The sequence below is a fragment of the Neofelis nebulosa genome, chromosome 9, assembly GCF_028018385.1.
Source record: "Neofelis nebulosa isolate mNeoNeb1 chromosome 9, mNeoNeb1.pri, whole genome shotgun sequence".
In the NCBI taxonomy this organism is placed as follows: Eukaryota; Metazoa; Chordata; class Mammalia; order Carnivora; family Felidae; genus Neofelis; species Neofelis nebulosa.
Genome location: NC_080790.1, coordinates 85,723,404 through 85,739,333, shown reverse-complemented (window position 1 = coordinate 85,739,333; position 15,930 = coordinate 85,723,404). Strand labels below are relative to the sequence as shown.

General features: G+C 41.3%; 1 protein-coding gene across 2 annotated transcripts; it reads right to left on the bottom strand.

The window, feature by feature from the left end:
* Nucleotides 1-2,804: 2,804 nt before the first annotated feature.
* C9H2orf49 (chromosome 9 C2orf49 homolog) lies at nt 2,805-15,922 on the bottom strand. 2 transcript variants are annotated; one of them, XM_058684584.1, is made up of 5 exons: nt 15,754-15,922; nt 13,102-13,268; nt 9,937-10,063; nt 9,688-9,810; nt 2,805-5,955 (listed from the first exon to the last, which is right to left on the bottom strand). In XM_058684584.1, the coding sequence occupies exons 1-5, from the start codon at nt 15,850-15,852 to the stop codon at nt 5,899-5,901; spliced, it is 573 nt and encodes a 190-aa protein (XP_058540567.1). In that variant the 5' UTR covers nt 15,853-15,922; the 3' UTR covers nt 2,805-5,898. The 2 variants fall into 2 exon arrangements, with proteins under 2 accessions (XP_058540567.1, XP_058540566.1); XM_058684583.1 differs by having other exon boundaries at nt 9,688-10,063; nt 15,754-15,915.
* Nucleotides 15,923-15,930: the final 8 nt, after the last annotated feature.

Sequence of the window (15,930 nt, the reverse complement as noted above, 5' to 3'; positions counted from 1 at the left end):
CAAGACTAACACCGCAAAAGCAGTTACGTCACGTTGACAGCACGTACCCTTAACGTGGGATGACAGTGGAGCTTTACCTCGGTGATGTTGCCTCCCAACTCCATAACCCCAGTCTAGTCATGAGAAGAACACGAGACAAATTTGAACGGAGGGACCTTCCACACCTATCTAACCAGCATGACTCAAAACAGTCAAGGTCACCCAAAATCTAAGGAGAATCTGAGCAACTGTCACAGCCAAGAGGAGTCTAAGGAGACCCTACGGAGGAGTCTATACATACTCCTAATGTATGCAGGGTATCAGATACTACAGATAAGGTGGGGTCCTGGATGGGATTCTGGGACAGAAAAATAACATTAGGTAAAAAATTAAGCAAATATGAATAAACTTATGGACTTCAGCTAACAGTAACGGACCGGTATTGACGGGAAGCCCACAGATGTACCAGACTGATGTCGATCAGTAATAGGGAAAACTGGGTGTGCAGTATACGGGAAGTCTCTATCCTTTCCTGGCGATTTTTCTACAAATCTCGAACGTTCCTAAAATAAAAGGTTGATTTTTTAAAAGTTTATTAAAAAAAAAAAAATCCTATAGCAGGGCAGGACGGACGTTAACAGAAAGCTTGGCTAGATACGGTGTTTCTACATTTACAAAAAATCTCTTTTGCCACAAGTGGTGTTTTAGTCTCTTAAGGTTTAATCATTAGCCAAAGAAACAGAAATATTTTAGTTCAAATGGACTGAAAAACAAAATGAAAAAACTTGGATAATTTTACTAGAGAAAAAGATGCTTAGAGCTATTACATACTTTATTGAGCCAGTCTTATTTCTGTCTTTTGGCTAAATGCTTGGTCAAGTCTGAACAGTTGACGGCTTCCAGTTGCTCTTAGAATCGAATCCAAAGTCCTTAGCGTGGCCCACAGAATCCGGCTCCTGCCTACCTGCTTTGGCTGCATTTTAAATTTCTTTTTTTAACGTTTATTTATTTTTGAGACAGAGAGAGACAGAGCATGAACGGGGGAGGGTCAGAGAGAGGGAGACACAGCATCTGAAACAGGCTCCAGGCTCTGAGCTGTCAGCACAGAGCCCGACGCGGGGCTCGAACTCACGGACCGCGAGATCATGACCTGAGCCGAAGTCGGCCGCTTTACTGACTGAGCCACCCAGGCGCCCCTTTGGCTGCATTTTAAACTATGCTTCCTGCTATTTTCACTGATTGGAGCTGCACAGTCTTTCTATTCTGAAATCCTTTTCTTTTTCGTTCTAAAATCCTATTAAGTCTCTCTGCTTTCACTCTTCTTGTCCGGTATCTGTTATCTAATGCCGGGCAGCAAACCATCCGCGACACTTGGTGTGGCTTTAACGCAGCCCCTATTCTGTTCACTCAGGATGTTCAGAGTCTATCTGGGCTGGTCTCACCTTGGACACTCATGGGGCAGCTGGAGCGGGGACGGGGGATTAAGTCACACCTGGTGGTCAGTGCTGTTGGCTAGTATGTTTTTCTAGCATACTAGAAAAGTGGCTCTCTCAGGGGGCTGCAGTACGGGTCCCAGAGTGAGAGGAGCATTCATCTGATGAAAGCAAATCACAAGACCAATCTATATTCGAGCAGCAGGGAACAGACTCCATGTCTGACAGAAGGAGCAACAAAGAATATGTAGACATTTAAAATCTATCACGTGTACAATGCTTTTCCTGAAAGCTTTCCTTAACTGTCCCCTTAAAAATAATCTCTTTGGCGGGCACCTGGCTGGCTGCCCGTAGAGCATGCAACTCTCAATCTTGGAGTCGTGAGTCGGAGCCCCAAGTTGGGTGGAGTTTACTTAAAATTAAAAGAGAATTTAAAAAATGTTTTTAAATTTCTTCAAAGAGGTCTTTCCTAACATACATTTCTTTCTTCTTTTTTCTTTCTTTCTCTCTCTGTCTTTTTTTCCTTTTGAGAGAGCTAGAGCACAAGCCGGGGAGGTGGCAGAGGGAGACAGAGAATCTTAAGCGGGCTCCACACACGGCTCGATCCCACAACCCTGTGATCATGACCGGAATTGAAATCAAGAGTCAGATGCTCAAGTGTCTGAGCCACCCAGGCACCCCGCAACCACTATATTTAAAGCAGCTCTTCACCCTACATTCCCCATCTCTCACGATTTCATTTCTCGGTTTGATTTTCTTTCTGTCATTACGATCATCCATTATTTCATTGAGCAGGAACATAATTAACTCACACCTTTGTCCTTTCTGCCACAACACTATAGACAACCAGGTTTAACAGCTGGAAAAGCAGAGCACTTCAGTAAATAGCACTTTAGTAAAAACAAGGTAAATGAACATAAATTTGTCTCTTCTGTCCCCTCCCCAAAAATGACCTATTTTTTAAAATTCAAGGTAGATAAAGTAACCTGAGGTGTTTTTACAAGTCAGTTAATTTAGAGCTTCGGTTTCCAACATTAAGATGACCATTTTAGAGATTTACTCTTTAAAGACCACCCCACATGCAAATAATCCTTTCGCCTGAACCTCTGGTTTGTTCCAGTTTGTTAAGAAAGCTTACACAGGATAAGGTCTGAGGGACTTGTTTCCATCTACCAAAGAATAGTGGCAGTCGGTGTGTCAGCCCCTGTGGCATCAGGCTCTCCTGAACGCCAGGCCACTGTAGCCCCCAGCACTTCACGGTAGGGTCCCCATGACGTGGCTGGACTATGGGGATCATGCCTGATCCCAGTCAATTCTGGTACAGAAGGTCGTACTATAAAGAATGACACTTTTCCACTGGATAGTCTGCTCAAATAAAAGGAGACCAAGTCATTACAGAATGTTTTTCCACTTTATTTTTTTATGAATGACAGACCTACTCAATAATTTTATTCAGTTTATTTAAATAAGGATAAGGCTACTTAAAAGACCTTTACATACAAAAATGTACATTACAAGGTTAAACTCTCTGTACTGAATTACAAAACCTGCACAAGCATTTAATAAAAGAGCACGCTTAAAAACATTTTGACCGTTTTGTAACCTCTTAAAATTACTGAAGTTCCACAGTAGTAAATAGAGGAAGCTCTTACACATGTATGATTTAAGCTACTGGCAGTTTTACTTAATGTAAGTTTTTAAAAGGTCATTGCTATTGAATGAGTCTCTAGACCAGTTTTAGAATCATCTCTCAGAAAACTAAGTCAACCAAAATATTATTTCAAATAATAATTACAATTCTGAGGAATTTTAATACTAGCAAAAATATTATGGCCTCATAGTGGTAGTTGAACCAACTTTCCAAAGTGTCTGGTAGCTGTCTAGATTAATAAAGCTATTTTGGTAAACCGTACTGCCTTTACGGCCACTGGGAAGCAATTTAGGGCCTTTGGTGCTGCAGGGGCTGGAGACTTCCAGAATTCACGCGGCAGTCTATGATCCCTCAAACGTAAGAGGAACGGGGGTTATCCTATCTTCACTCCTCAATGAATGCGTAGGGCCAGGCATTATGACCCGCAAACCTAAGCCTGATGCTTAGGGTCTGCAGAAAGGAGGATGGAGAACAGAAGCAAAGAAAGTTAAAATATGGGAAAGGAGAATAAGAAAAAAGAAACCGAGAACAAAGAAGTAGGGGAAGAAAAGAGCAAGACCACCTGCCAGTGGCAGAAGTGGTCAAGTGCTCATAACTACACCTCAGAAGCCACTCACTGACTTGAATGCCATTCGTCTGCCTACCACCACCCCCCCCCCAAAAAAGCTGGCTCTGTTGAAACAGGAAATCGATAGTAACAATATTACAATGATCGTGAGTCAAGAGTATTCCAAAGTCGTTTGCCATTCAACTCAATTCCTTGTAAGCTTTAAAGCACACCAAAGCAACCCTTCAAAACCTAAGATTCCCGACACTTCTGCCTCAAAGTCCCATCATTCAGTAGGCTTCGTCATGTGGAGGAAGACATCTCAAGACTGTATGTAAACACCTTGAGAAGGCACAGCGCTCTGAGATGTCAGCATTAGGTAATACACAGTCCAAGGTTTCCCACTTCTCCACATTTCAAACTCAAAATAGCCCAATAATATGCTGCTATATGAGCATTGATTCTGAATGTTCATAATATAAACTTCAATTTGAAGCAACAATGTTACACAGTTCAGCTGTTATTACCAACCTACTCTGTAAGTTAAATATACAAATTAAAAATTAATTTTCTTGAGTAACTAAAAATAAGTTTCCACTGACTTAAAACTGTCAAATGGCTAACTCTCTCTTAACTAAGAGAGAATGCAGATGGGAGCAGCAGGGACAACTGAATACAAAAATCTGTCATTCTACTCTAAAATCTGCACTTTTAAAATCTCCCTTTACAGTTATGTAGAGGGTTACAGTTGTCCTTCAACAGTATTACACGCATCAGCCCCGCAGGTAACTATGTAGTTACTGATTTAGCACAACACGCAACACATCGTATGTACCAATTTTGTCTCGTATGTATAGATTTACCGACTGGATAAAGGCAGAACGGCTAAAAACCGTAGGGTTAAAGTTTTAGTACCATATGTACCTGCAAGGCTGAATGAATTTTTTGTAAGGCTATTTGAGAGCTGAACTAAAATACTTGCGTTAACAAATCAAAAGAGGAACGAGACTGCTGTCAAAAGTAAAGAAAAGGCAAACCCCAATTTGAAGATTGATCACATAAGGAAAAAAGTATAAAGTATCCTCTGCACTTGGTTAGAAATACAAGGCAAAACGTGGACATGAGAACTCACGGCTCTAAGGTATACCCTACTTTCCCACTGATTCCCACCGTACAAATGGGATGGTGACACCATTCCAACAGGAACACACAACTTCAGTGGATAACTTGTGCGTGTGACAGACAGTCGTGCGGGGAGCTGTCCCCGTCACCCCAGCAGGGAGCCCCGTCCAGCTGGTACTCGTCTCCCATGCTGCCACTCTGGGGTGACTTCTGGCTTCAGTATCTGCTCGTCTTCTGCCTACTCCAGATGACGCTAAGCTTCCCTCTCACCGCTATCCTTCCCGGACTCTCTGAAGTTCTAGAATTCCATCCCCCTCTTCCTACTCTCTAAACCTTCTGCCATCGGGTGCCATCTTGAACATGACCACACCTGAAGGTTTTACAGTTGGCTTCTTTTTGAAAAGCTGCAGCACCTGGGAAGGAGCGATCCCTGCGCTCAGAGCGAGATCACAGACTGCTCACGAAAACAACAGGTAGGGCTACTACACGGCCAGGACGTCTTAAAGGGCAGACCAGCTGTGAGAACGACCAGTCGGCTCCTAACAGACCAATCCTGTCGGGACTTCAAGGGAAGGAGCAACAGCAAGCACTGATTTACCTTTTGATTTTTATGGGGAAAGGCAATGTAAGCACGTGGAGAACAGCAGTTTCATCTGTATATTCTGAATAGTTTATCGGCAGCACTACAAATATGCTTTATTGGTGAACCTTGAGGAGTGTGGCAGTATTTACTAAAATGTTGGGATAAACTGTCAAATTCTTTTGCTAGGGAAAAGAAATAAAAATGGTGAACTTCCAGAAGATTTGAGCTTAAACAAAACCTCAAATTTCCCCAAAGACTAAAACAGGCTAATGAGAATAATTCTTAAAAGTCATCAGATGCTTTATACCAGACTTGCAGCTAATAATTGACTAGGATCGCTATAAATGACAAACGCTAAGCCACTTGTTGAAAAAGAAATTCCTTCTAAATCAGGGAACAGAATGCAAAAATTAAAAAAAACAAAAAAGGAGGGAGGGAAAAGGAAAGACTTTTTTCAAACCTAATTTGAAACCTCTTTGGAAAATTCCACAATAATCAGGATCTCTGTAAATACTGTCAATATATGTGAACTTGCTTGAAAAACTACAGTTACAGTTATATTTACATTTTTGGAAACTTTCCTTCATGGCCATGTAACATGCTGTATCTTCCTCTTTGCTTCTGGGGGCTTCAGGTTATTCTGAAAAGACATGAACAGAAATCAGTATATACTTGCAGAAATGTCAGAGAATAACTTCAAATGAGCACTCTAAACCACCAAAGTGTACTACTAATCTATGCACAGTAGATCACTGCTGCCATCTGGTGGGAAAAGACTTTAGGAGCTTGGGGAAAAAAAGCAAGCCCCCGGCCACCCTTTTTTCTAGCTGTGGTTCTAACGTCTGCAAATTAGAATCGCCCACGGCACTTACAAACATGCCCAGACCGGGGCCTTATCCCACAACCAATTAAGTCAGAATCCACAGGAGGTGGCAGGAATGAAGCTCTGACGTCTGTCTGGGTTTTCAGGAAGCTCCTCCAGGTAATTCTAAGGTGCATTCAGAACTGAAAAACACTGAAGGCTCCAGACCTGCTTCCTTCCTGCCTGCCCCATCGCCTTCCTCAAATTCACAATCCAAGATCTTAACACTCATAAATTTAAAAAATAAATAAAACAAACCTCTGAAGGAGTAAAATTTTTGAGTAGAAAAATGCTTTCTAACAGACCGAAAGAAAAGATCCTCGAGGCTAAGTCTTTATTGTAATATTTGAGGTCTGGATTCTTCCTCCTACCTTTTCTCTTATTCTTCCCTCTCTTATCTGACACCCTCCTCCCACTTCCCACAGAAGTGACTGAAGTCTGTCAGTCTAGAGGCAGCCCGGTGTCAAAGGTGCATGCACTGAGGTGAGACAGACCTGAATTCCAACTGCAGCCTGGCCACTTAGTAACTCTGACACCCTGGACAACTTTATTTAAATTATCTGAGCTTCTATTTCCTCATCTGCGAGATGAGAAAAAGACCTGTGCTATGTCACAGGGTCACTGAAAGGATGAACTAATGTTAAGAAGCATGAGCTGGTCACACTCACAATAGTTTTCTTTTTTCAGGGTCTACTATTTTAGAATGTTGGAACTAGTCTGAGTCTTGATCCTTTGGACACACAATTCCAAGAGGATAATAAAGTCACCGTATACTACAGGAATACTACAGAGACTGAATGCCTGTGTCCCCTCGGAAGTCCCATTTTGAAACCTAACCCCCAAGGTGATGGTGTGAGGAGGCACGGCCTTTAGGAGGTGCTTAAATAACAAGGAGGAGCTCTGATGAATGGGCCCTCATAAAAGAGACCTCAGAGAGCTTACTAGCCCCTTCCACCAGGTGAGAACACAGCGAAAAGCAGCCAGCTATGAACCAGGAAGTGGGCCCTCACCAGACACTGAACCTGTCAGCACCTTGATTCTGGACTTCCCAGCCTCTAGAACTATAAAAAATAAATGTTTGCTGTGTAAGCCACCCAATCAAAGTTGTTTTTTTGTCACACCAGCCTAAATAGACTAAGACAAGAAATAAAAGCTACAAAACTGGATATTTAAAAGTAAAATAATTTTCTGACAAGTCTAGGGAAGGATCAAATACACACACACACACACACACACACACACACACAATCTCAACAATTAAACCCTAAGTAAACTCTAAATATATTGCCTATCTCTACGAAATTTGCCAGTATATGAAATCCTAGCATCTAAATGGTTAACTGTAACACAGTCCAACACAGCAGATTCCCCTAAACTTCCTCTACCCTCCAAGGATAGGTAAATTTGAGAAGGGGAGGTAGGTGATAAATCCTAAACACTCTAGTGTGGTTTAAGATAAGTGCAAAACAGACAGACTAAAGGTCAAGCTCTAAAACGCTACTTAATAAATATGTGACCCTGGGCAAATTGCTTAACATTCTGAGCTTTGCTAACAAAGGAATATTTTCCTCTTTTAGTTCCAAGATAAAGGATCTAAATGAGAAAACGCTAGGAAAAGTGCCTAAGACACTCTCTTTACACATTTTAAGCAGAAAGAAATCGAGTGTACACAGACTTCAAGCTGTATTACAAAGCTGTAATCAAGACAGTATGGTACTGGCATAAGAACACACTCAGATCAATGGAACAGAATAGAGAACCCAGAAATGGACCCACAAACGTATGGCCAACTAATCTTTGACAAAGCAGGAAAGAGTATCCAATGGAAAAAAGACAGTCTCTTCAGCAAGTGGTGCTGGGAGAACTGGACAGCGACATGCAGAAAAATCAACCTGGACCACTTTCTTACACCATACACAAAAATAAACTCAAAATGGATGAAAGGCCTATGCAAGAGAGGAAGCCATCAAAATCCTTGAGGAGAAAGCAGGCAAAAACCTCTTTGACCTCGGCTGCAGCAACTTCTTACTCAACTTGTCCCCAGAGGCAAGGGAAACAAAAACAAAAAGGAACTATTGGGACCTCATCAAAATAAAAAGCTTCTGCACAGTGAAGGAAACAATCAGCAAAACTAAAAGGCAACCGACAGGATGGGAGAAGACATTTGCAAACGACATATCAAACAAAGGGCTAGTATCCAAAATCTATAAAGAACTTATCAAACTCAACACCCAAAAAACAAATAATCCAGTGAAGAAATGGGCAAAAGACATGAATAGATACTTCTCCAAAGAAGACATCCAGATGGCTGACACATGAAAAAACGCTCAACATCACTCATCATCAGGGAAATATATATCAAAACCACAATGAAATAACCACCTCACACCTGTCAGAATGGCTTACATTAACAACTCAGGCAACAACAGATGTTGGTGAGGATGCAGAGAAAGAGGATCTCTTTTGTGCCGTTGGTGGGAATGTGAACCGGTGCAGACAGTCTGGAAAATAGTATGGAGGTTCCTCAAAATATTAAAAATAGAACTACCCTAAGGGTCAGTAATTGTACTAGAAGGAATTGATCCATGGGATATAAAAATGCTGATTTGAAGGGGCACATGCACCCCAATGTTTATAGCAGCATTATCAACAAAAGCCAAATTATGGAAAGAGTCCAAATGTCCATCAACGGATGAGTGGATAAAGAAGATGTGGTGTGTATATGTATGTATGTATGTGTGTGTGTGTATATATATATATATATGTATGTATATGTATCTATATATCTATATATATATGTATGTATATATATATGTATGTATCTATATACATGTATATATATATGTATGTATATATATATATACATGTATATAGATACATATACATATATATATAGACACATGTGTGTATATACACACACAATGGAATATTACTCAGCAATCAAAAAGATTGAAACCTTGCCATTTGCAATGATGAGGATGGAACTAGAGGGTATTATGCTAAGCAAAATTAGAGAAAGACAGTATGACTTCACTTACATGAGGACTTTTACATACAAAACAGATGAACATAAGGGAAGGGAAGCAAAAATAATATAAAAACAGAGAGGGGGACAAAACATAAGACTCTTAAATATGCAGAACAAACATAGGGTTACTGGAGGGGTTGTGGGAGGGGGGATGGGCTAAATGGGTAAGGGGCACTAAGGAATCTACTCCTGAAATCATTGTTGCACTATATGCTAACTAACTCAGATGTAGATTAAAAAATAAATTAAATAAATATAGAAAAAAAAAAGAAAGAAATCGAGTAGACTTTAAAAAACGTTAACTTATCATCATGGATTTTATACTTCCAGGATTCAAACACGAGAAAGGACATGTAAAAAGTAAGATCATTTAAGAGTTCAAGATCTGCTTGTGGCACTGCTCTCCCACCTCAGCTATGAGGCAGACTGCTCGAAGATTTCATTCACATCTCCCATGAGCCCAGAAACTTCTGCACACTTACCACGGCCTCCGCTTCTTCCTTAGGAGCAGCTCGCTTTAACTTCACTGGAGTAGTTCCAACAGGGGACAAAGGTGGGGACTTTGCAGGACCCAAAGGACTTTTCCTATGCGTTAAGTCATGGTTCTGTTTAGTGTCATTATTATTGTGTTCCGTTTTATTGTTCACAGGCAAATTGGAAGACAAAATTAGGGGTGAAACACTGGAAGACGAATTTGGTAATTTTCGAAAGGCATTACTGGTAAAGCTTGCCTGAGGGGGAGGCTTGAGTCGATCATTATCTCCATTCTCTGTCTTTTTCACTTTGATGCTTGTTCTGGTTGAACTTCCATCAAACACAATGAGGGGCCTTTTCCTTAACCCATCCACAGTGCCACTCCTGCAATCACAGAGATGTATTCACGGAAAACATAATTGGAACAGCAAACCCATTCGTTCACAGGAACTCAAAGCTAAAACAATGGCCAAAAAAACATTGCTAAGACTAATCTATTTTAAGTAGGACTACTGGGAATCAAATTTTCTATGTTCACCCTAAATGAAATGGTAATATTCTAGGGCTTTGACGTTTAAAGTATTTACTGACAAGAAACGTAAGTTAGCTTTAATGTACACACAAGATACAAATATTTTGAAAACATCAGCTGACAAATTAACCCTAGGACTTAAAAACAAGATTCCTAAGTAACTAAAAAAAATTTTTTTAAGTTTTAAAAATCACCCTCTAATTGAGAGAATTATCTTGACTATGTATCAATTATTACTTTAAAAAGGATAATAACCTAGAAAACTATAGCAAGACTACTACAGTAGCAGTCTACAAACAACGAGACAGAACATTCTGTTCTATTCATTAAAGATCTCTAAAGCCAAGGCATTTTCTAAACTGTAACTATAACATTTATAAAGTTTAATGTTAAAATTCAACAAGTCTTCACATTTAGCTTCTGAAAACCAAATTTCTACTCTGAATCACAAAGACAAATGATAAGAGCGTTCATTTGTCCATTATTCATGACACCTCGGGACACAACACATTTGTTCTTGGGGGGGGGGGGAAAAACAAAACCTTTTAATTAAACACGTAAGAATTTGAGTGGCCATTTATTAGGAAGAACACTTTAGTCTTACATCTCCAAGTGTGGTGCAGGGACCAGGGGCATTAAGCATCCTCTGGGGAGCCTGTTAAGAAATGCAGAATCTGGATGTGAGGGCGATCTGGTCGTGACATCTGTCACCCCATTGATCGCCAGGGTTGATTCAGCTGATCTGGCTGGCTAGGCGGGTGTCCCCTTCCTCCCTCACCGCTCCATGTACGTCCCTCCCGAAGCTGCGCACTCGGTCGAAGAGGACGACCTTCCCCGATAGGAGGACCGTTCTTCGGTCAAGGGTATACGAGTAGCTGCGCTCCCCTGCTAGAACCTCCAAACAAGCTCTCAAGAAATGCAGAATCTGAGGCTTCAACCTGTACTGATTCAGAATCTGCGTTTTAACCAGATCCTAGGTGATTCGCCAAACTCACCAATTCTCAGGTCACCACTGAACATTATTTGGTAGAAGGTAAAAAATAAGCTCACTATACACCCACTGTCACCACAGAAGGGAAACAGCGTGTCAGCTTGTGAGAGTTCAACCTAAGAGCCCAGAGGCCCGCTCCAGCTTGGGCACCGTGCTGTAGATCTGGTCCCAGCTCTGTGTGGTCCGGAGGACGTCACAGGAGCTCAGTCCGTCCACAAAAAAATTAATAAACAATTCAACAATACCTGATTGTCTCTTAGATGCTTCCAGCTTTAATGTTTTGATTCTAAAGTCAAATTGTGGTTTTTTTTTTTTGTTTTTTTTTTTTTAAAGAGCCAAAGATGTCTTCCAAAAGGATACTGAGGGGTTAAAGGGATTTTTATATGAAGTATAACAGTATTGAAAGCTTTGCTTAGAACAGTGTGCCTGAATGTGCAGAGCAAGAAAATACTTTCTTATTAAGAATCAACAGAAGTAAATTGAAAATATATTTGGCCTAACCCAAAGATTTACAAAAGCTAACTCTAATAAGTAGCCTATCCCAGTATATAACCATCAAGCTAAAAGGATCCTCGATCTGAACTGAATGTGTTCCTGATCAAAAAGTGACTGTATTTTCCAAAAGACTAAGAGCATACATGTTACATTCTTCAACAGTTTCCACACTTGGGGGAATAATCTCCTGGTCAATCATGAGTTTTTCTTCATAACTACAAATTAAAACCTCTATTCAACTCACCACTAGCATTTTCCCTCGCTCCCACCCTTCACTGCATCTTTTTCCACAATCACTGGTGTACTGCCTATACACACTACCTTACAAACAGAAACCTCCAAAAATAAGTTCAGTAGTTAATCAATAGCACCCACGTGGGATACAACAGACACAGGAAGAGAAATACACTCAGGGATGTTAGGACACCTTGTCCTCATTAAGCTATCACTGTTAAAGAAAGGTAGCCTTATTTTAAAAAGGAAATTTATTTGCTGTGGTTTTATCAAGTATTTTCTGAAATTTAAAAACTGTAAATAGTGCCCCCGAAGCTACATGACAGTTCCTTCATTCCTGCATCATTCAAAGACCTTAACGTCTTAACTTGACTCTACCTTTTCTCCCATTTCAGCAAATCTTGTTGGCTCTACCTCCAAAATAAATCCAGACTCTGACCACGTCTTACCAAATTCACTAACTCACTGAAAGTCACCACCATCTACTGCCTGTATCACAGTACAGTCTCCTGTTTGACTTCCCTATCTCCCTCCCCCCACCTTAAGTTACAGCCAGGGTGATGCTGTTGAAATGTACATCATATGGTGTCATCATTCTGCTCAGAATCTTCCAATGGCTCCTCATCTCAGAGCAAAGCCAAAGTTCTTACAACGACTTACACACCTTTATGGGATCTAGCCAACAATTTCTGCTACTCCCCTCCAATAAACCTCTTTTCTCTACTCTCCCTCAGATTCTCTCCACACCAGCCTTGATAGCCTCTTTATTGTTCTTGGTCTATGATGGGCACACTCCTGACTCTTGTATTGTGTCTGGAATGCTAGCTTGCTCTCTAACTTGTAGGTTTCTCTGCTGAAATGTCTTTTCTCAGTGAGGTTGTTCTTGGCCACTTTACCTAAAATGGTAATCTCTCTCCCTGTTGTCCTTTTCTCCTTAGCATTTATCACTACGTAACATACCGTATATTTTATTTCACTTTCTAAATTCTGTTTCTCCCAATTAAAATACGAGCAGGGAATTCTGCCAGTTTTATTTGTGCTATAAGCACAGTGCCTGGTGCTCAATAAATAGTTGTTGAGCAAATGAATTTTTCTTACATAAGTTTACCTGGAGAAAAAGAAGAAATACAACACTGTTAAGTCATATAAACCAGAACCACTGAAAAGTACCTTTTAGTCTCATTTTTCGTCTCATGTTGCTCTCTTTTCTTTTCCATCATTTTCCCCCATCTATTCTTTGGCAAATCTCTCTGAGGCAACGGTATTGCATGCTGAACATAAAGATCAGTAAGATTGTCTTTGTTTATTCTTACATCATTTTCAACAGCTATGTTCTTCTGTGGAGAAGGAAACAAAAGTAATTTCAAAATAACATCCTTTGTTTTAATTACTACCTACATAACACGGTAGAACGTTTCTGTTTAAACAACAAATTTTATAATAATAAAATTTAGCAATTATATAATTTATAGTTTATTTATAATCATAAAATGTATCGTATAATAATCTTATTTATAATTTATAACCATAAAGATCAATATAATATACTCATAATTTAAATTTCCAATTATTATATATTTAATGTAATTACAAAATTTGTTATTTAAGTCAGAGATTGTTATCTAAGTCTTACATGGACTTACAGGTACTTCAAGTACACCGCAGTCCTATACAGTTCTCTAAGAAGTACTATTACTAAGAGATTCAGCTCTGCAAACATCAGGTTCAGCTGCATCTTAAAGACAATGGCCACACGTTCAGTGTGACAAGGACTGCAGCTCACATCTAGTCAGCCAGCATACCAGGCACGAAGACCATTTCCAGCAGCATCATCTTTTTTTTTTTTTCCTTCAACATTTATTTATTTTTGAGACAGAGCATGAACAGGGGAGGGGCAGAGAGAGAGGGAGACACAGAATCTGAAACAGGCTGCAGGCTCTGAGCGGTCAGCACAGAGCCCGACGCGGGGCTCGAACTCACGGGCCGTGAGATCATGACCTGAGCCGAAGTTGGACGCCCAACTGACCAAGCCACCCAGGCGCCCCCCAGCAGCATCATCTTAATCTAGGACGTAAACTGAAAATGGGAGACTGCCTGGGGAAACCAGACAAAAGAATTCCAACAGTGATGACAATTTACTACCTGCTGTCAAAGGTCACCCAGAGTGTTACCATCACGATCAAAGTGTGGGCTGTATATTGTTTCCCATGTCTCCCTAATAATGCTTAAGTTGAAGTTAACCACCAAGATTTCAGATGGCCCTACAGATGGAAACTGCAGTCCCTTACTGATGACCATCATAACAGTGCATCATTACAACCTCCCTTTTACGTTTTCATCAGTCCTTTCTTTATTTTTATTACTTAAAATTTTTTTTCATGTTTATTTATTTGAGAGAGAGAGAGAGAGAGAGAGAGAGAGAGAGAGAGAGGGAGAGAGAGGGGCCCTACTTACTGAGCCACTCAGGTGCCCATCACCAGTCCTTTCGAGTAGCTTTCAGTCACTGTCCATCAACCTTGTCAATATTACCTCATTCTCCCTCATTTTCCAATTTGCTCTCAACATCACGGAAAACATATAGCATAAAGAGGAGTAGCTATGGATAGAGTTTGGATTTAGGAAGGAAAACGAAGATGGTAATGAGATCATGGACTCCTCAACTGCAATTCAGAAAAGCTTGGAAACATGTGCTCAGCTTAACTGGCAAAACAAGCCCAATCTTTGTGCTCTGATAAACTTATCCCACTTACTGTTTCCTTCCAAATTTAAAAGCACAAGTAGCACTTTTCTCTCTTATACTTGACCACCCTTTGTTATCAATTTTCACCCTCTATACACTTAGAGATACGGAAAAACCCTGGAGGGTCTCTTGGATAACATTCCTAGGGAATTCATAGGCACATTAGTTTGGGACGCACTGCTCCAGGGTGGTGGTTCTCAAACTGTGGTCCCTGGACAAGCAGCAAGAACTTGTTAAAAATGCCAATATTCAGGCCACACCCCGGACCTACTCAATCAGACACCCTGGGGATGGAGCCCACCAATCTGTATTTTAATGAACCCTAGAGTGATTCTGATGTACCTAAAAAGTTTGAGAACTGCAGGTGAAAGGTAATTGATATCAATACATCTGCAGGGCACTTGAGGAAGTTAGAGAAAGAGTACTGAGGAGAAAACACAAGGAAAACTACAAAACAAGCTACTTGAAACCACAAGGAAACTTTCAGTAATTCTCTACCACTTTAAACCAAACTCATCACTTCTTTTGTCTTATCTTTTGTTGACTATCAGAGGCCACATTAGCTCGAAAAGAGGATATGCTACATTGAGAGCCAGGAGTCCTGGTTTCTCCTCCTGGCTGCACCACTTACCGGTGGTGCGACCTCAAATATGTCACTTCACCTCTCCGAGACTCGGTTTCATCTTTAAACGAGGTGACACTATGAAAAAAGGGCGATTTCTCCGATGCTTTCCAGCCCTGACAGTCTCTGATTACTACCCTTCATTGCTACTACGATTCTTCCCCAAGCCCTTGCTCACATCCAGGCCGCGGGGGTCGCCTAGGACTTCTGTGTCGGAGCCATCAAAGACCCCAAAAAAGAGAAGTCCTAATTCCCAGGAATCCCTGATAGTCTAAGGACGTCTCTTTCCCGGATAGGGGCGTGGGGAGACCTGGTCGGTCCGTGTGGAGTGGACGCTGACACAAACCAGGCGGGACAAGCGACGGCGGCGGGTGTGTCCGCTGCCACTCAGGATTACTTGGGGCCGGCTCAAGTCCGAACCTCTCTCCCAAACAGGCCCACCCGCCTCGGCGCGCCCGACCTGCTCCAGGGTGAGGAGAAGGAACTCCTGGGACAGCAGCTCCGGGTGCAGCAGCAGCTCCGAATCAGTGCAACTGCGACCGCCCACATCCCCCGCCATCGTCGTCGCCAGGAGACCCCGGCCGGCTACCCACAAGGCTCCGCGAAAGAAGCGTCCCGGAAGTGATGTAACGGGCGG